Raw genomic sequence first — 19,815 nt, 5'->3', positions numbered from 1 at the left:
TTATTTTGGTGTGATTAGGAGTTTGTTACCTTTCAAGCAAGTAACGGAGAATACAAATTAATTTTTTTTTAAAGGCAGTGAAAGATCCCAAAAACCTTTAGTGGGAGGGGAAAGACCAAAAGTGGAGGCACTCTAAAATTAATTGTACTGTAGTGACATTGAAACAAAATGGGCACTGACTGTATCTTGAGACCAGAGCCTTATGCACTTACACTTAAAAATTCTCACCAGCTTGGCTGGTGTAGCTCAGTAGTTGAGCATCGACCTATGAACCAGGAGGTCATGATTGGATTCCCGGTCAGGGCACATGCCTGGGTTGTGGGTTTGATCCCCAGGCAGCCAGTCCATGATTCTCATCATTGATGTTTTTATCTCTGAAATCAATAAAAATATATTTTTAAAAAATCCTTGCCAACAAAAAAAGAAAAAATTTTCTTCTGTAATTTAAACAGAAATAAAAAAGAAAAACACACCCCAGAAAACCAAGTTAAAAAACAGCAACCAAACCACTGTTACATCGCCTGTTATTGCTACTGTCTTACGTAAAAACATTCATTTTACACTTACAATTCCGGGCTGGTGTTGCTCAGTCACTTTTTGGAAAGGCGTTCAGTTACACAAGTTACTAAGGACAAGTGGCAAGTCTACCAGAACTTTCTGTTATTTCCAATTCCTAAAAATACCATTTATGAAAACAATAACATGGTCATGTAAAAGTCATCCAAAATTATTTTCAAAGGCAAATAGAAACTGTCCAAATCATAGCAAAAGAACATCCAAATCGCAGGCCCAATTCTCTTGACCATTTTTTTTGGGGGGTGGGGGTAGGGGAACATTTCTATTAATAAATTAATAATTCCCCTATAAACTTGTTATTGTTACAAATGGTATTTTAATATCTTCCAAGTAATAAAATCATTTTGAGAGTTAATAATTTGAACTCCAAGCTCTAATCTTAGTCCTAGCCGGTTTGGCTCAGTGGATAGAGTGTCGGCCTGTGGACCAAAGGGTCCCGGGTTCGATTCTGGTCAAGGACATGTACCTCGGTTGCAGGCTTCTCCCGGCCCGGGCCCTGGTCAGTACAGGAGACAACCAATCGATGTGTTTCTCTCACATCGATGTTTCTGTCTTTCCCTCTCTCTTCCACTCTCTCTAATATCAATGGAAAAATATTCTCAGGTGAGGGTTAAAAAAAAAAGAGGTCTATATATCTACAAAATGTCTTAAATATAGTTTTTTTTAAAAAACTAAAAAACAAACTAAAAAAATCCTTATTTTCAACTCAAAGCAAAGCCAGAAAGCAAAAATAAAAACAAAATCTTCAAATTTCTTTTTTTAAATTATTATTAGTTAAGGTATTACAAATGTGTCCTCATCCCCCCCCCATTTAACCCCCAACCTCCCCCCCCGCACCCCCCGCACACTCATGCTCCCATCCCCCTTTTGTCCATGTCATTGGTTTGGCTTATATGCGTGTATACAAGTCCTTCGGTAAATCTCTTCCCTTTACCCCCTCCCTCCCCTACTTTCCTTCTGGGGATTGATAGCCTGATCGCTGTTTCTCAGTCTTTGGATCTGTCCCTTTTCATCAGTCTAAGTTGTTCTCTATAATCCACAAATGAGTGAGATCATGTGGTATTTATCTCTGACTGGCTTATTTCACTTAGCATTTGAGAAATATTTTTAAGAGAAGGAAGACCGGAAAGACAGGACATAAAATCAGCTAGTCACCTATTTTTCTCCAGCTTTATAAAACTGATGCTTCTTTTTCTCTTCCCAAAACTCAACCTCAGAATCTATGACTGTGATATTACAGTCCCTCTTTGCTTCCTGTCTCCCGTGGATATTTACTGAGCTCCTGCCCTGTGTAGTTCTTTCCTCTGCCTCCAAAGAGCTTAAGACTTAAGCAGTCATCCCTCAACCGAGGCACATCCCTGCTCGAGGGCCTTGCACCTGTCGTCCATCCCCCTTTGCCTTGGCGTTCACTCACCTACATGGCTTGCTCCCTCATTGTCTTTAGGTTTTTGTTCTGACATCACATCCTTAATGAAACCTCCCTGGAATATTCTACTTAAAATTACATTTTCACCCTCTATTTTTGCACTTACTAATTCCCTTACCTGTCTGTTTTTTCTCCATGGCATGGATAAGCATCTGGCATTCTCTATATTTCAGTTATTTTCTGTCTCACCCACTAAAATGGACGCTCTGGGAGCAGAGATTTTGTATCACTGCCTCCTAAAATGGAGTCTAGTACTAACTGGCGGGTAAAGTTGAGTGAATGCTTAATGAATTCCAGGTACTGTTGACTTGCTCTCAGTCACACAACTTTAAAGTGGTGGGGTCAAAGCCAAGCTCAGACTACCTTCCTCTGGCTCTTACCCATGACCTAGCCTGCTTCTTTGACAGGTGTATCTAATTCATTGGTGTGAGTGTTAGGGACGTTTTACTAATCATATGCTGTGGATTTACTGCTTACGGGAAGGATGAAGCGGCTTTACCCACCCATCTTGCCCTTGGCCGGGGGAAACTATCTCCATCACACAGGAAACAAGGGAAACAAGGCCATTGGGAACACCTGGGCTGGTTGCAATGTTGGAGTGTTGTTGTTTTTTTTAAAGCGGTCAAAGTGTTCAAGAGGCTAGCCTCCCCGCCTGTCGGACCAGAAAGACGGTGCCTTCATAGGGAAGTAGGCCAGCAGGTAGGAAGTTAAAAGCTGGGTGGGGCACCTGTGCGGGGCAGCTCTCAGAAAGTGGATGAAAGGGAGCAAGCAACAGTACAGTCTGAATTTGACTGGATACTTGTTCTTGTGTACCCTAGGTCCTCATTTGGCTATTTCTCTTCTGTTTATGTACCTTTAAGAAATCTTTTTATTTAGAAACTTATAAAAAATTGCAAGAATAGTTGCAGAGAACTTCCATACTCTTTATGTAAATTGATAGGTTTTTCACATTTTGACAAACTTTATCATGATATTTGTGCTATAATTTATTTTTTTCTGAACCATTTGAGTCGATTGCATACATTATGCCCCTTTATTTCTTTTTTTTAAAATATATTTTATTGATTTTTTACAGAGAGGAAGGGAGAGAGATAGAGAGCCAGAAACATCGATGAGAGAGAAACATCGATCAGCTGCCTCCTGCACATCTCCCACTGGGGATGTGCCCGCAACCCAGGCACATGCCCTTGACCGGAATCGAACCTGGGACCCTTCAGTCCGCAGGCCGACGCTCTATCCACTGAGCCAAACCGGTTTTGGCCCCTTTATTTCTTAATGCTCTTGTGTGTATTACCTAAGAACCAGAATATTATCTTAACTAACAACAGCACAATGGCCAAATTCAGGAAATTTAACATAATACTACACTTTTTTAAAAAAAAATATTTTACTGATTTTTTACAGAGAAGAAGGGAGTAGGATAGAGAGTTAGAAACATTGATCAGTCACCTCCTGCACACTCCCTACTGGGTATGTGCCCGCAACCAAGGTACATGCCCTGGACCAGAATCGAACCCGGGACCCCTGAGTCCGCCGGCTGATGCTCCATCCACCGAGCCAAACCAGCCAGCGCTAGACACTACACTTTAAAGTCCATACCCTAAAATTGGTCAATTGTCTCAATAATGCCCTTTGTGGCATTTCCCCCTTCAGTTCCAGATCCCAGCTCAGGATCATGTATTGCATTTTGTTGCCATGTCTTGTTGTCTCCTTTAATTAAAATAATTTCTCAGCTATTCTTCGTCATTAGTGGTAATGACACTTAGAAAAAATACAAGTCAGTTATTTCATAGAATGTTCTTCAATTTGCTTTTTCCTGATGTTTCCTCATGACTAGATTCAAGGGATGCATTCTGAGCTGTAATCTGACATGAATCATGTTTACCCTTTTCAGAGAAGCACATCAAAGGTCCACGGTGTCCATCTGCTCCTTATTGGTGATGTAATTTTGATGAAGGTCAACATTGGTCAAGATGTCTGGTTTCTCCTCAATATAGTTACTATTTCGCCCTTTGCAACTAATAAACAATCTGTGAGGAGACATTTCGAGATTATGCAAATATCCTGCTTCCTCTTCATACTATCCCCACCTAGATTTAGTATCCACTCATGATTCTGGCCCAAGGCGACTTTTATCATAATGGTTCCTAAGTGGCAATTGTCTAACTCCACTAATCCCTCCACTTTTATTATTTGGCATTTGGCTGTAAAAAAGAGCCCTCCCTTCTCCTTATTCATTCACTCTTCCATTGATTATCGATAAGTTTTATTCAAAAAGTTATAATACATTTCTATCTTTACTTTTTTTAAAAAATATATTTTATTGATTTTTTATAGAGAGGAAGGAAGAGAGATAGAGAGTTAGAAACATCAATGAGAGAGAAACATCGATCAGCTGCCTCCTGCACATCTCCCACTGGGGATGTGCCCGCAACCCAGGTACATGCCCTTGACCGGAATCGAACCTGGGACCTTTCAGTCCACAGGCCGACGCTTTCATCCATTGAGCCAAACCGGTTTCGGCTATCTTTACTTATTTTAATGCTCAAATTGTTCCAGCTTTGACCATAGGAAGCCCCTTTAATCTGGCTCCCATCCATGTCCTTTTGACATGACTTTAAAAAGAATTTTTAAAAATATATATTTTTATTGATTTCAGAGAAGAAGGGAGAGAGAGATAGAAACATCAATGATGAGAGAGAATCATTGATTGGCTGCCTTCTCTGCATGTCCCCAATGGGGGATCAAGCCTGCAATCCGCTCATGTGCCCTGACCGGTATCGAACCGTGACTTCCTGGGTTATGGGTCAACCACTGGGCTAAAAAAAAAAAAAAAAAAAAAATTTAAGCACTGCCTTTCTTCCTGGCACAACAAAAATACACCAAAACACTCAACCACTGGCCACGCTGGCGGGCTAACCAGAAATCTTTTGGTGTAAGGAACAACACTCCAATCAACTGAGTCATCCGGCCAGGGCAGGACAGACCTCTCTTTCCAGAAGTTTGGCTATGATGGGAAGCTGAGAAGTGGGACAGCTTGATGAAGATGTGGGGTGAAGAGAGGGAGAGTTAAAGGGGGACACACTAGAGAAGCATACCGAATGCTGATGGGAGCTATTTGGTAGGGAGGAAATGGGAGGGGTGGTGGCTATTAAAGGGGCTAAGCATTTAAGAAGGAGAGAGGACAGAAAGTGGCCTTTGATGTGAAGAGGTCTAACTAATTCCTCCAGTTGACAAGAGGAAATGGTAGTAGAGGAGAACTGAGGGGTATGTGTGTTAGGGGGTGATTTGTAGACTTGGAGATGGATGATGGGAGGAGAACGGAGAAATGAAATCGTTTTTTGGAGAGTGGGACAGGAGAGTAGCAGGATCATGGGACACGGCTGAAATGCCCATTTGAGGGCTGTGTTCCAGAACAGTGGAGTGTGTGTTATGTATGGGAGGGGACCTCCAAAGAGTAGAGCAAGGGAGGAGCGATATGGAAGGGCAGAGCTCCAAACAGTGGAGTATGAAATGCTATGGACATCACAGACCACTGGCCGTGCAGATTAGAAAGGGCCCCCCGGGGAGCATTTTCTCAGTCCATTGAGATTTTGCTTCCCACAAATTGTCGTTAGTTTTGCTCAAATAAACTCATAAAAATAAAAATTAAAACACACACACAAAACAAACAAACAAACAAACAAAACAAGAAAGGGGAGTGGGTATTATATGGGGTGGGGGAGTCCCAGGACAGGCAAGAGTTTTGTAGAGAAAACTGGACAAAATCAAAGGGGTGAAAGGAAGGTGTTTGAAGCAGGAGGGTGGGTGCAGAGTTTGGGGGCCACAGGAGAGGCAGTAGTGAAGAAACCCCACAGGAAGACAAGGTGGTTCTTGGCCAAGGAGAGCCCAGCTGTGAAGAGGGCATCCCCAGAGCAGTCCCTGCCTTGCACGCACACCCCCATTCCAGGCACTTTCCACCTCACATCCCCACTGATCCCAGCGGGTCCTAGAGGGAGGGCTGGGCAGTCCCTCTGCTGCCCTGTGGGTACAAGGGTAAAACCAGGGTACAAGGTGAAAGGGGTCTTGGGCATGTGCAAAGGAGTCTAGTCTGACTCATTTCTACTCTAGCTCCACCTGAGAGCATCCTGCTCTGGGCACCTTTGGCCTCTGCCAGCGCCCTCTTCTCAGACCAGGAGTCCGGGAAGCAAAGCGCGCATGAGGGCTTTGGTGGAAGAGGAGCCTGGATGGAGCCCGGTTCTGTAGAAGCCTCAGTGCGACGAACAAGTTGAAGAATCCAATGTAAAATGAGGAGACGATAGCTTCCTTAACTTGAGAAAGGTATACTTCTGAAGGAGGAGGGCTTGGTTAGGTGTATTCCAATGTCTGGTTCCTAGATCACAGCATCAGCATTCCTTGGGAACTGTTAGCAATGCGATTCTCAGGCCCCACCCTGGACCTAATGAGTCAGAAACTCCTGGGGTGGGGTTCAACCATCTCTATGAACCCGGCCTGCATGTGATTCTCATGAACACTCAAGTTTGAGAACCACTGTTCTTTTTTATTTTATTTCATTTTAAATATATTTTTATTGATTTCAGATAGAAAGGGAGAGGGAGAGATATATAAACATCAGTGATGGGTGAGAATTGTTGAATGGCCATCTCCTGCATGCTCCTTACTGGGGTTTGAGCCACAACCTGGGCTGTTCACTGGGAATCGAACTATGACCTCCGGGTTCATAGGTTGATGCTCAACCAGTGGGCCACACTGGCTGGGTGAGAACCACTGTTCTAAAGGAATTTCCACTCCATCCTCACACATCGGCCTCTCCTTAGCCATATTGCTGCTGAGTTCAGGAGTCAGGATGTGCAAGTAAAGGCACAGACTGGGGGTTCGTAAGGGGAAGGCCTGGTGTGGAGACCTGGTAGGGAGCTTCCTCATTCTCACCGCACAGGAGCTTGGAGACCAGCTTTGGAGAGCTCCTGAGCAGAGGTCAGGACCATGGGGATCCTGGAAGAGCATGACTCAGAGGGCCTTGGCTCTACAGGCATGAGGTCATTATAGATTTCCCTGCCTACCAGACACCACAGGAACGGAAACACTAAAGAGGTATATGGCAACTTAAAAAAATATTAGGAACACTTAAAGAAATTCAAGACATATACCAAAAAATATTTTCTGGAACTAAGTCATTGTTTTCAACAACAAAACCAGTATATGTATTGAAAGAGAGAAGTCTGGTCACTGCCGAGACTCAAATTAGTGGCTTGGAAGAACACGTGGAAAAAACATTTCAAAGCACAGAGCAAATAATATGAGAGATGGAAATAGTGAGGAAAATATGAGACTTGGAGAATAGATCCAGTAGTCCTAACAGTCAAGTATATTAGTTCCAAAAAAAAAGAAAAGGCTTCGATGGAGGAGAGGCGGTAATTTAAAAATAGAAGAATATGTTGCTGACCTGAAGAAGGATCTCAGTTTTCAGAATGAAAAGCCACAGGAAGATACAAAAAGAAAATATATATACCTAAGCATGAAACTCCTGAGTTCCAGATTAAAGAAAAAAAATTTAAATTCATAGATAGAAAGAACAAGTTATCTAAAAGGGAAAAGAATCAGGTTGGCACAGGACTTTTCATCTGCAGCACTGAAAGCTAAAAATGGGAGCACTGAGAGAGAAGAATGGCTACCCAGGAATCTCACACCCAGCTGAGGCAGCATTTGCCTGTCAGTGCAAAAGAAAGATATTTGAAAATATAAAGGACTAGAGGCCCAGTGCACAAAATTCATGCACTGGGGGTGGGGGGGTCCCCCAGCCTGACCTGTGCCCTCTCACAGTGCAGGAGTCTCGCAATCAATCGCCCCAAAGAGGTAGGCCCTGCCCATCCATCCAGGGCTCCTTGATGGATTGCCCCAAAGAGGTAGGCTGGAGCCACGGGACCCCCAGCCTTGCCACACAGAGCCGCGGGACCCACCTCTGTGCCGCAGTCGGACATCCCCTGAGGGGTCCCAGATTGTGATAGGGTGCAGGCCGGGCGGAGGGACTTCCCCCCCACCCCCGTGCACAAATTTCATGCACCGGGCCTCTAGTTTATATATATAAAGACACTAGAGGCCTGGTGCACAAAATTCTTGCACTGGGGGCAGGTCCCTCAGCCCGGCCTGCGCCCTTTCATAGTCCAGCACCCCTCGCTCCTTATTGCCCACCTGCTCGCTGCTCCTTACGCTCAGCTTGCTGCTCCTTAGCACTGCTGTGGAGGTGGGAGAGGCTCCTGCCTTCACCGCTGCGCTCACCAGCCGTGAGTCTGGCTTCTGGCTGAGTGACGCTCCCCCTGTGGGAGTGCACTGACCACCAGGGGGCAGCTCCTGCATTGAGCGTCTGCCCCCTGGTGGTCAGTGCGTATCATAGCAACTGGTTGTTCCACCGTAATGGTCGCTTAGGCTTTTATTATATAGATAACCCTGGCCAGTGTGGCTCAGTTGGTTGGGTGTCATCCTGTGCAACAGAAGGTTGTTGGTTTGATTCCTGGTCAGGATACATGACACATACCCGGGTTGCAGGCTCAATCCCTGGTAAGGGCCCTGCAGGAGGCAACCCTCCGATGTGTCGTCCTCACATTGATGCTTTTCTCTCTCTCCCTTCACCTCCCTCTAAAAATTAATACAGGTATATTTTTAAAAAAGACATACAGGTTAAAAATAAAACAATTGAAGAAGCTATAGGATGCTACCACTAATCAAAGAAAAATGAAGTGGCTATATTAATATCATCGATGTTTCTAACTCTCTCTATCTCTCCCTTCCTCTCTGTGAAGAATCAATAAAATATATTTAAAAAAAAAAAAAAGAGGACATAATCCTAAATGTTTATGTACATAAAAAAGAACTTCAAAAATATGCGAAACTAAAGGCAAATAGAAAAACCCACAATTAGGTCATCACCTCCCTTTCAATCATTGATAGAACAATAGAAAGTCAATAAGGACATAGAAGATTGAACAATACTATCAAACAACTTCGACTAACTGATATTTATAGAACACTCTACCCAACAACAACAGAATACAGCCAGTGGTTCTCAATCTTCCTAATGCCGCGACCCTTTAATACAGTTCCTCATGTTGTGGTGACCCCCAATTTCATTGTTACAAATTGAACATAATTAAAGCATAGTGAGTAATCACAAAAACAATATGTAATTATATATGTGTTTTCCGATGGTCTTAGGCGACCCGTGAAAGGGTCATTCGACCCCCAGAGGGGTCGCGACCCACAGGTTGAGAACCACTGGATTGCATTCTTTTTGAGTACACAGTAAGCATTTACAGGATAGCTCACATTCTAGGCTCAGTAAATTTACAACGATTCAAATCATACAAAGTATATTCTCTGACCAAAATGGTTTAAATTAGAAATCCATAACAGAAAAATGTCGTGAAAATCACCCAAATATTTGGAAGCTAAACAACATACTTCTAAACCACCTACAGGCCAAAGAAGAAACCAAAAGTAAAACTGCAAAGTATTTTGAACTTAATGTAAATCAAAATTTGTGGGAAGCACTTAAAACAGTGCCTATATCTATATTATAAAAGAAAAAAAGGTCTCAAATGACCTCAGCTTTCATTTAAATATATATATATATTATTGATTTCAGAGAGGGAGGGGGAGAGAGAGAGAGAGAGAGAGAGAGAGAGAGGAGAGAAACATCAATGAACATCAATGATGAGAGAGAATCATTGATTGGCTGCCTGCCTCCTGCACACCCCCTACTGGGGATAGAGTCCGCATCCCAGGCATGTGCCCTGATCAAGAACTGAACCATGACTTCCTGGTTTATTAGGTCAATGCTCAACCACTGAGTCACATCGGCCGGGCTAAATAATAAAATATTTTTAAATTTTTTTTAAAGGTTTGAATGAAGATATACCGTGGTAAATAAGCACATGAAAAGATGGCTAGTCTCATTAGTCCTTATAGAAATGCAAATGAAAACTACAATGAGACAATACTACACACCTATTAGAATGGCTGAAGCTAAAAAGAGTGAACATACCAAGTGTGACAAGAATGTGAAACAACTGGAACTCTCATACACCGCTGGTGGGGATGTATAATGATATAACCACCTCAGAAAACAATTTGGCAGTTTCTTCAAAAGTTAAACATACACTGTCTTGGCCAGTGTAGCTCAGTTGGTTGAGCATTGTACCATGTACCCAGAGGTCTCTGGTTCCATTTCTGGTCAGGACACGTGCCCAGGTTGTGGGCTTGATCCCCAGTAGGAGGAGTACAGGAGGCAGCCGATCAATGTTTCTAATCGATGTTTTTCTCTCTCCCTTCCTCTCTATCTCTCTCTAAAAAAGAGAAAAATCAATAAAAACATATATATTCTTTAAAAGATAAACATACACCTACTGTATGATCTCGCCATTCCACTCCTATGTATTTACCCGAGAAAAATGAAAACATGCACCCACACGAAGACTTGTACATAACTACTTCCAGCAGCTTCATTTATAATGACTTTATTTGAAAACAACACAAATATTCATGGACAGGTAAATAGATAAACTAACTGTGACATAATGGACTACTACTAAGTAATAAAAAGGAATGAATGTAATGATATGAGTGAATCTAAAAAATAATTATGCAGAACAAAAGAAACCAGATAGAAAGAGTACGTACTGTATGATTCCATTTATATAAAATTTTAGAAAATGCAAACTAATCAAATGTGACAGACAGCAGATCAGTGATCGCCTGGGGATGGAGATGGACAGGAAAGATTGTAAAATGGACAGGAGAAAACTTTTTGGGGTGATTGATATATTCATTATCTTGATTGCAGTGATGTAGAGCTATTTTAAACTTATCAAAATGCATACTTTAAGTTATTTTGTTTATATATATTAATTATGCCTCAATAAAATTATTAAAATTTATTACTGAATAACTAGATTATGTGTACACATACATTGTCAAATCAATTTTTTAAAGGGACAATCACAATTATTGCTTTAATCTTGCAAATACTCCAGCCATTCCACTGGTTACATGACAGACATCAGTCCTAAAGTCTAAGTTACCCAAACTCTTTAAGCTTTTTATTGATACCAACATCAGGCATCATGTGTTCCTTCATTTCTTCAGGGATTCAAGGAAAAGGCCAACAGTGTTCAGGGGGAAAAAAGGATCAAGTGATCTTAAACTTCATATGAAGAACATGTTCCCAAGAATATCAAAGGAAAAGAAAAAAAGGAAAGGGGGATTCAGCATAGCAGGTATCAGAACATTCTCTAAAGCTTCTGATTTTAAACACTATGGTATTAGGCCCTGGCCTAGTAGCTCAGTTGGTTAGAGTGTTGTCCCCATATGCCAAGGTGTGGGATTGATCCCTGGTCAGGGCACATACAAGAATCAACCAATTAATGCAAATGTAAGTAGAACAACAAATTGATCTCTCTCTCTCTCTCTCTCTCTCTCTCTCTCTCTCTCATATATATATATATATATGTCTCTATCAAAAATTAATCAATAAATTTTTAAAAAACACTATGGCATTGGGTTAAAAATAGATCGGTGGATATACTATAGAATCCTTTAGTAGATGTCACTATATGTGAGAATTATTTTTAGGTAAAGAATGTCTCCAAGTTTACAAAGCTTAAAATGCCCAAGCAGCCGAAACCGGTTTGGCTCAGTGGATAGAGCGTCGGCCTGCGGACTGAAGGGTCCCAGGTTCGATTCCGGTCAAGGGCATGTACCTGGGTTGCGGGCACATCCCCCGTAGGAGATATTCAGGAGGCAGCTGATCGATGGTTCTCTCTCATCGATATTTCTAACTCTCTATCTCTCTCCCTTCCTCTCTGTAAAAAATCAATAAAATATATATTTTTAAAAAAATGCCCAAGCAAGCAATGGACCCAGGTCTAGCTAACTTCTAAAATCCTTTTATTATTTTTTTATTTGAGTAGGTAATACTCAAACTACCATTTTGTATGTTACAAAATACAAAAGGGTGAAAACTTTTCCGGTCAGCATTTCCTGTTTCCCAGCAACCCTGTGTCTCTCTATGGAGACAAACAATGGAACAAGGCTCTTGTCTGTCCTTCCAAGAATATGCAAATAAGCATATAAATCAAAAGACGCCACTAAGAAAATAAACAACCAAGGAACAAGCTAGGAAAAATATTTATACTACATAGATCTGATAAAGGATTCATAACCTGAATATCTAAACATATAATTCCTACAAATCAACAACAGAAAGACAACTCAAATTTTTTAAATAGGCAAAAGGCTTACATAGATTCTTTATAAAAGATGATACACTAATGGTCAATAAGCACATGAAAAAGTGTTCAATGCCATTAATCATCAGGAAAAGGCAAATTAAAATCGCACTCCACTAAAATAAAAATGGACTAGCAAAAGCAAACGTTGGTGGAGTCCTGTGGATCCAACTAGTACTTTCATACATTGCTGGTGGGAGTGTAAATGATACAACCACATTGGAAAAAAGTTTTGAAACTTGTTATAAAGTGAAGCATACATCACCTCCATGACTGACTTCTTGGTATTTTCCCAAAAGAAATGGAAAAATTTGCACAAAAATGATTTGTGCATGAATCTTCACAACAGCCTTAGTAGTAATAACCCCAAACTGGAAGCAGTACAAACTTCCATCACCGGATAAATAAATAAATGACTTGTGGTATTTTAATAAGTAGAATACTACTGAGCAATAGAAGGTACAAACAATTGATAGTTGCAAAACATGTATTAATCTTAAAAACATACTCAGTGAAAGAAGCCATTCGTAAAGGAGCACATACTGTGGAGTTCTATATATATGAAGTTGTAAAACAAGCAAAACTAATATATGAGAGTAAAAAATCAGAAAGTGGTTGCCTCTTGTTGAGGGATTGACTAGACATGGATGTAAGGGAAACTTCTAGGGGCATGGGAAGTTTAAAAAATATTTTTTAACCCTCAGCCAAAGATATATGTATATATATTTATTTATTATTGATTTTTAGAGAGAGAGGGAGAAACATCAGTCAGTTCCCTCCACCCTGACCAGGGATGGAACCTGTAACCTTTTTTTTTTTTTAATATATTTTATTGATTTTTTACAGAGAGGAAGGGAGAAGGATAGAGAGCTAGAAACATCGATGAGAGAGAAACATTGATCAGCTGCCTCCTGCACACTCCCCACTGGGGATGTGCCCGCAACCAAGGTACATGCCCTTGACCGGAATCGAACCTTGGACCCTTCAGTCCGCAGGCCGACGCTCCATCCACCGAGCCAAACCGGTCAGGGCTTGATGAGAAGCATCTCTATTTTTGCTCAATTTTGCTGAGAACCTAAATCTGCTCTAAAAAATAGAGTATCTATATATATAAAAGGCTAAGGAACCAACCGTCCATCTGACCATCCGACCAACGGACCTGCCAGTACATATGATGCGCACTGGCAATTTAAAAATAAATGTTGACTTGTGCATGCGTGATACATATAAAGCTCTTGCTGGCACCAATCACACATGTATGTTTCGATCTGTCAATGTCGCTCGTGAATTTGGGTGTTTTTGTTGACATTCAATGTGAACCACATCGAGATTTATTCATCAACCGTCCGATCTACTGACCAGCTGATATATATGACAAGAACTGGCAATTTAAAAATGAACGTTGACTCGTGCTTGCACGATACATATAAAGTTCTCGCTGGTGCCAATTGCAGGTGTGTTTAAATTTTATAATACTATATTATATAAACTATTTTGACATGTAATTTTTTGCAATAATGTAATTACTGCACGAATCTTTCTTCTAATTAATTTCCTTCCAATGTGCATGAATCTGCACTGGGCCACTAGTATAAAAAATAAAATATAAAATAAAAATGGTTAGTACACATTGGAAAATATATTCAATTTTTAAAAGTAGTAAGCACAGTCCCAGCCAGTGTGGCTCAGTGATTAGAGCATTGATCTGTACACCGAAGGGTAGCGTGTTTGATTCCTGGCCAAGGACACATACCTGGATTGCAGGTTTGATCCCCGGCCCTGGTTGGGGCACGTGCAGGAGGCAACCAATCATTGTGTCTCTTTCACATCAATGTTTCTCTCTCTCTCTTTCTCTCCTCCTCCCTACCTCTCTCTTCCACTCTCTCTATTAAAAAAAAAAAATCAACAATGGAAAACATCCTTGAGTGAGGATTAACTAAAAAATAAAACTAAAACTAGTAAGGATAATGCAAAATAAAAATAGGAGACATAATTTTCTGTGTATTAGATTGGTAAAAATAAATGAATTGACAAAACCCCATATCGGGAAGGGGGTGGGAGATGGGAAGGCAATGTAAGCTTTCTAAAGGAAGTTGGGCAATGTGTATAAAATTTGAATAAGCCCATCCAGTGTTCCAGTAATTCTGCTTCTAGAACATTCTCCTAGGAAAATGCACAAAGATATATATATATATGAAAGTTCATCATAGAATTGTTTTGAAGAGCAAATATAAACAATTGAAATGTATGTAATTAGATCAATACACATGCAGTGCAATCATGCAGTAATTCAAAATGATAAAATAGATCTGTATTATTGACATAAAAATATATTCTCTAGTCTAGACACTGTTAAAATATTTTTTAAAGTGCCCCCCTCTCTTAGAGATCCTGGTTTATTTGGTTCTTAGTCCCCCTGGAGCTAACATTCCCCTTTTCTAGTCCAGCTATCTCCCACCACCAGGTTAGGCAAGGAGTCTGTGTAGGGTAGACACAAAGGACCTTCTTCTTAGGGTGACCACACAGTCTAGTTTCTGGAATGGTTTTGAATACAAATGTTTTGACCTACTGTCCCCATACAGTCAGGACACTCCTCATTTTAATGTCTGTTTTATAGCTGTGGAAACTGAGACTCATGATGTTGAACATTTTGCCTAAGGTCTGTCTAGGAGGTTCCTGCTGAATGAAAGCAGGCCTGCTATGTGCCCTCTCAAAATGTGATAGAGGTTGCCAAGAGCGGAAGGGTTAAAGGGGTGTGGAAACGAGAGCTGAAGAAGGAGTCAAGGTGGAAGAGGCCGTGCGGCCAGGTTTTGGGGAGAGGGGAGTGGCATAGAGAAGGTAAGGCAGGCTGTCACCCAAGACCTTCAGCCCCTCCTGCCACAAAGTCCTGTCTCTGCAGACACAGTTCTTCAATAATGCCTATCAGAAGCAGGCCTTCAGCAAATGATGAATGAATGAATGAATGAATGAATGAACGAATGAATAAAAGAAACGTAGAGTTTATTATTGTATTGGAAGTACAAAACCAGAATCAAACCCTTCTCAGACCTCGGTGGTCCAGGTCTTTGTAAGTCACCCCACATTCACCAAATATGTGAGTCTCCTCAAATCTGGACAGCCATGGGATGGGAGGGGGCCCTGTGCCCGGTCTATGGGGATGGGGCCTCAAGAGCCACCACCATCCTGGGTCTGTGTTCAGCTGTCTACAGGCCCACAGATCTGAGTCTCCAGAATTCCCTGGTGGGGTCATGCCTGCAAGGCCCCCTTGCCTCGGAGCTACGTCTTGGAGTGCAGAGAGATGAGCCCTGGTCCCAGGCTGTGCAGGCAGAGAAGAACTTGCTGGTGTCATCAGGACAGTGAGGGTGCCTCTAGGTATGGCAGGACCAGGATCGAGGTGTCACCAGCCCCCAGAAAGTTGTCTGTGCCAAAGAAAGGTGAGTTGTCAATGAGGTCCCTCCCAGTGCACCCAAGACATGGGAGCCCCAAATCAGGCCTTGGCCCCTGATCATAGCTGTTGAATTGGGCAAAAATAGGGGGTTAGCTATTGGGAAGGAGAGGCATGTACTCCTGAGTGGGGAGTTAGGTATCATGGTTCCTTACCTGGGCCAGGGGGCAGTGCCGCCGTGCATACCACTCCTGGCAGTACAGGCTGACCTGGATGCCCTGGCCCAGAAACAGCATGGTCCACATTAGCACGTTCCATGCTGGGCCCGTGTGCCGGTCATGCATCATGAAGTTCATCGGTGCTGAGGCAGGAGAAAAGATTGTCACGCCAGCTCCAGACACCTGTGCCTTGTGTCCCTGGCTGCTCTCCCATCCCAGGGCACTGGGGAGAGATGGAACGGGAAGATTCCATTGGGAAAGATCTTGCACCCAGCTCCAGAAACCCATGGAGGTCTCAAGTGGCTCATGTAAAACCAGGATTCCTCAGTTTACCCTTCAATATCTTGGCTCTCATGCCCTGACTGGTTTGGCTCAGTGGATAGAGCGTCAGCCTACGGACTGAAGGGTCCAGGGTTCGATTCCAGACAAGGGCATGTACCTTGGTTGCGGGCACATCCCTAGTAGGGGGTGTGCAGGAGGCAGCTGATCGATGTTTCTCTCTCATCGATGTTTCTAATTCTCTATCCCTCTCCTTTCCTCTCTGTAAAAAATCAATAAAATATATTAAAAAATATATATCCTGGCTCTCATACGGAACCTCCTAACCTCCACCAGTTTTTTCCCCTTTGTCTCCCTCTATGCGTGTCCTGCTCAGATGCTCCTCTCCAGTCAGAAATCTTCTTCCACATTCCCCAGGATACCCCCTTGCTGCCATCAGATGCTGCCTTCATCCCTGCTCCCAAGTCTCTCCTCACTCCAACTCTCACACACAACTCTCATGCCTTCTCCCATGAGGTATGCATATCCCCTTCTGTCCTGGGTGTGTGGCCTTCCCCATCAGTCTGGACTCTCCAGGGTCCGGAGCACAAGCCTCCTCCCTCTGGGTGAATTCCCCTCCAGTGGCACACAGAAGCAAGCTCACCTCCAATGACAAGGAAGAGTATCATCATGACAGGGTAGAAGAAGCCCAAGACAAAGCAGAAGATATATTCATGGACGACTGAAGAGACCAGGAACACGCCCAGCATGGCTGCCCGTCGGGCCTGGCCACCAAGGAGCTGGCAGGGATAGGGGGAGGAATGTGGAGTGATTCTCCTTAGGATCCCTCCACAAAAAGCACCCTCCCCACCCCCCCGTTTAAGAAAGCCAGGAGGGTATGTGGTGCAATGGAAAGAATATGGGATTTGGGGTCAGAAGGGCTGACATGTCTTATTTAAGGGTATTTTATTAACCCATTTGGGCCTTAGATGTGATTTTTAAAAGGGGATGATATAATAATACTTCTCAGGGTTGTTGTGCAGATTAAATGTATGTAACAACTCTTGGTAACTGAAAATTGATATATGCATGTTCCTTAGGAGGGCAGAAAGGCTCTGTGGAGGGGGTGGAATTAAGGAGAAGGAAGGAAGGAAGGAAGGAAGGAAGGAAGGAAGGAAGGAAGGAAGGAAGGAAGGAAGGAAGGAAGGAAGGAAGGAAGGAAGGAAGGAAGGAAGGAAGTTGGATCCCAATATGAAATTCTGTCCATTGGATTGGGTAGAATGGGGCAGGTGGAAGTCAAGGGACCCTTAGGTTGGATGGTGCAGCGGGAGGAAAAGAGGGGATGGTCCAGAGAGGCTCCATTAAGTGTGGGGGCTGAAGGGTTCTGCAGAGCCCATACCCACAGCCCATCTTGATACACATAGCTGTACAGCCAGTCGTGGACCACCACGTTCCAAGTGCGGTAGTAGTTGGAGAAGTTGGAGAAGGACGTGGAGTTCCACCAGTCCTGGGGAAGGGGAGGGGCCAGAGTGGGAGAAGGAGGTAAGCATCAGGGTCCTGTTTCTTCCCAGGCCCCAGCTTCTCAGCTTCTCACTCCTCCCCTGTCCCCTATCCCAATGTCCTTCCACAAGAGCTGACCCCAGGCAAAACAGAGACAGCAGCACTCTCCCTGCTGCCTCTTCAGGACCTGGGGCCCTGCCTTCCCTGGTACTCTCCCTGTTTCTGGAGCTCCCCTCCATCCACACAAAAGCAGTTAGCCCTGGCTGGTTGGGAGGTGGAAGGTTGGCATTTAACCACACCCAGAGGGCACATTTCTCATTGTGGGAGATTGCAGCCGAGGTGACACCCAACATTGCCACCATCCTCCCCAGATCTCTCCCTATCTCTCCCTGCCTCTAGCTCCCAAAAGGTCCAGGTCCAGGCCATACCCGGTAGAACATTCTGTCTCCAAATCGTAGCATCTCTGCGAAGGCGTTGAGCCAGCAGTGGAGGAAGGCAAAGAAGATGAGCAGCAGCATGAAGATGCCTGGTGAGTGGGGACAAGGGGCTGCAGGTTAGACTGGCCCACCTGAACCCCCAGGAAGCTCTGAGGAGCCCTTGCACAGTAACTAGGGCTTCAATCCTACCCATCATTTATTAGTCATTTACTAATTCATGCATTTATTAATTCATCCATTTGTTCATCCATATCAGAGATTGGGGATGTGAGATGATTCTTAAAACCCCTGGCCATTGAGAGTGATGGGGGGGGGGGGGGGAGACCAGAGAGAGAGAGAGAGAGAGAGAGAGAGAGAGAGAGAGAGAGAGAGAAAGAAAGAAATAGGAGGAGGAGGAGGAGGAGGAGGAGGAGGAGGAGGAGGAGGAGGAGAGACAGAGACAGAGAGACATGTTCAACCACACATCGAGGTCAAATGTATTGGGAGTTGAGCTTTTGAAGCAGGATCAGCAATGATTACTCTGTAGGACGGAAGTTCATCTGGGCAGCAGTGTCCTCAGGGGCAGATGGGAGAGGAAAGATTCAGGTGGGAGGGACACAGGTTGGGAGGCTGATGTGGAAAGGGGGAGTAGATGCTCATCTGAACTGAGACCCTGACAATGAAATAGTGATAGGAGGGGACAGAAAGTGAAGGGAGATTCAGGAGGTGTTGAAACTGGCAGAAGGTAAAGAGCAAGGGGAGTGAGGAATTCCCGGCTAAGCTTTCCCAGGACACAGCCTTCTGCAGGGCATACCTGGCAAGGTGGCGTGCATGACGGAGAGCACCAGGGTGCGGGTGCTGAAGGGCTCCCGGCTCATGTTGGCAAAGACAGGAACACAGAGGCGGCCCATGATGAAACAGGCATAGAGGAGGCAGCCCAGGGCCTGAAGAGGGAGAGGTAGGCACCTAAATTTGAGGGGCGGGCACTGGTAGCTGCCCCCTCACCCTGGAATTGGACTCTGGCCCAGCATCTTCCTTCTCTTCCCTCTGACCTCCTCCCCAGGCTTTCTCCACCCCACCCCCAGAAATATCCCCTCAGCTCCCATGAGTCACAGGTGGTCCACCCTTCTACCCCATCTTCTGACCTGGGCAAAGTTCTTGGCCACATAATTCCACCTGATGTTGGGTGTCCTGCAGCAGCAATGGGGATTATATGTTTCTTGTTCCCTGGTCAGACCGGGACCCAGGTTCTGGGGCCCTCTCTCCACAGCCCCTCAATTGCTCAGGGAGGTGGGGGACTAGAACAGCTTGCACCTTCCATAGCAGAGGTGGCAAATGGACTTTGAGCCTGCGTGTCAACCAAGGTGACCAACCATCTGGGGTTTGCTGTGGATTGAGGGACTTCCCAGGACGTAGGATTTTCAGTGCTAAAACAGGGACAATCCTGGGCAAACCAGGACAGTTGATCACCCTCGTGTCACCATGGGCTGGGCGAGGAGACGGGGTAGTCTACCTGCCGCTTCTTTCTCATCTCTGTGATGGGGCTGCTTCCTGAGGAAGTATCCAGGGGAGGCCAGGGACTTCAGGGAGAGGGGAGGAGGAGGGCAAGGTCCCTGATGGGCCTAGGCATTTGGGAAAGGGTGCAGGGTCTTACCTGGGGTAAGACTCCCTGTAGATAAGTGTGGGGCAGAAGAGGAAGTAGAGGTAGCTGGAGAAGCTGGGGGCCCGAACCCCCTCACCTGGGAGGAGTGAGAAG

General features: G+C 44.0%; 1 protein-coding gene across 1 annotated transcript in view; it reads right to left on the bottom strand.

The window, feature by feature from the left end:
* Nucleotides 1-15,267: 15,267 nt before the first annotated feature.
* The window catches only part of SOAT2 (sterol O-acyltransferase 2), a 10,753-nt gene continuing 6,205 nt past the window's right edge, over nt 15,268-19,815 (bottom strand). Inside the window, exons 8-15 of the mRNA XM_014461767.2 lie at nt 19,714-19,798; nt 19,205-19,250; nt 18,874-19,003; nt 18,072-18,169; nt 17,543-17,650; nt 16,808-16,943; nt 15,883-16,028; nt 15,268-15,701 (exon numbers count right to left, since the gene is read on the bottom strand). Coding sequence (XP_014317253.1) covers nt 15,651-15,701; nt 15,883-16,028; nt 16,808-16,943; nt 17,543-17,650; nt 18,072-18,169; nt 18,874-19,003; nt 19,205-19,250; nt 19,714-19,798 — 800 coding nt within the window. The 3' untranslated portion in view covers nt 15,268-15,650. The remainder of the gene's footprint in view (nt 15,702-15,882; nt 16,029-16,807; nt 16,944-17,542; nt 17,651-18,071; nt 18,170-18,873; nt 19,004-19,204; nt 19,251-19,713; nt 19,799-19,815) is intronic.

Source organism: Myotis lucifugus, unplaced genomic scaffold (genome assembly GCF_000147115.1).
Source record: "Myotis lucifugus unplaced genomic scaffold, Myoluc2.0 scaffold_160, whole genome shotgun sequence".
NCBI classification, from domain to species: Eukaryota; Metazoa; Chordata; class Mammalia; order Chiroptera; family Vespertilionidae; genus Myotis; species Myotis lucifugus.
Note: the sequence above shows the minus strand (reverse complement) of the source record. Positions and strands in the feature narration are given on the sequence as shown.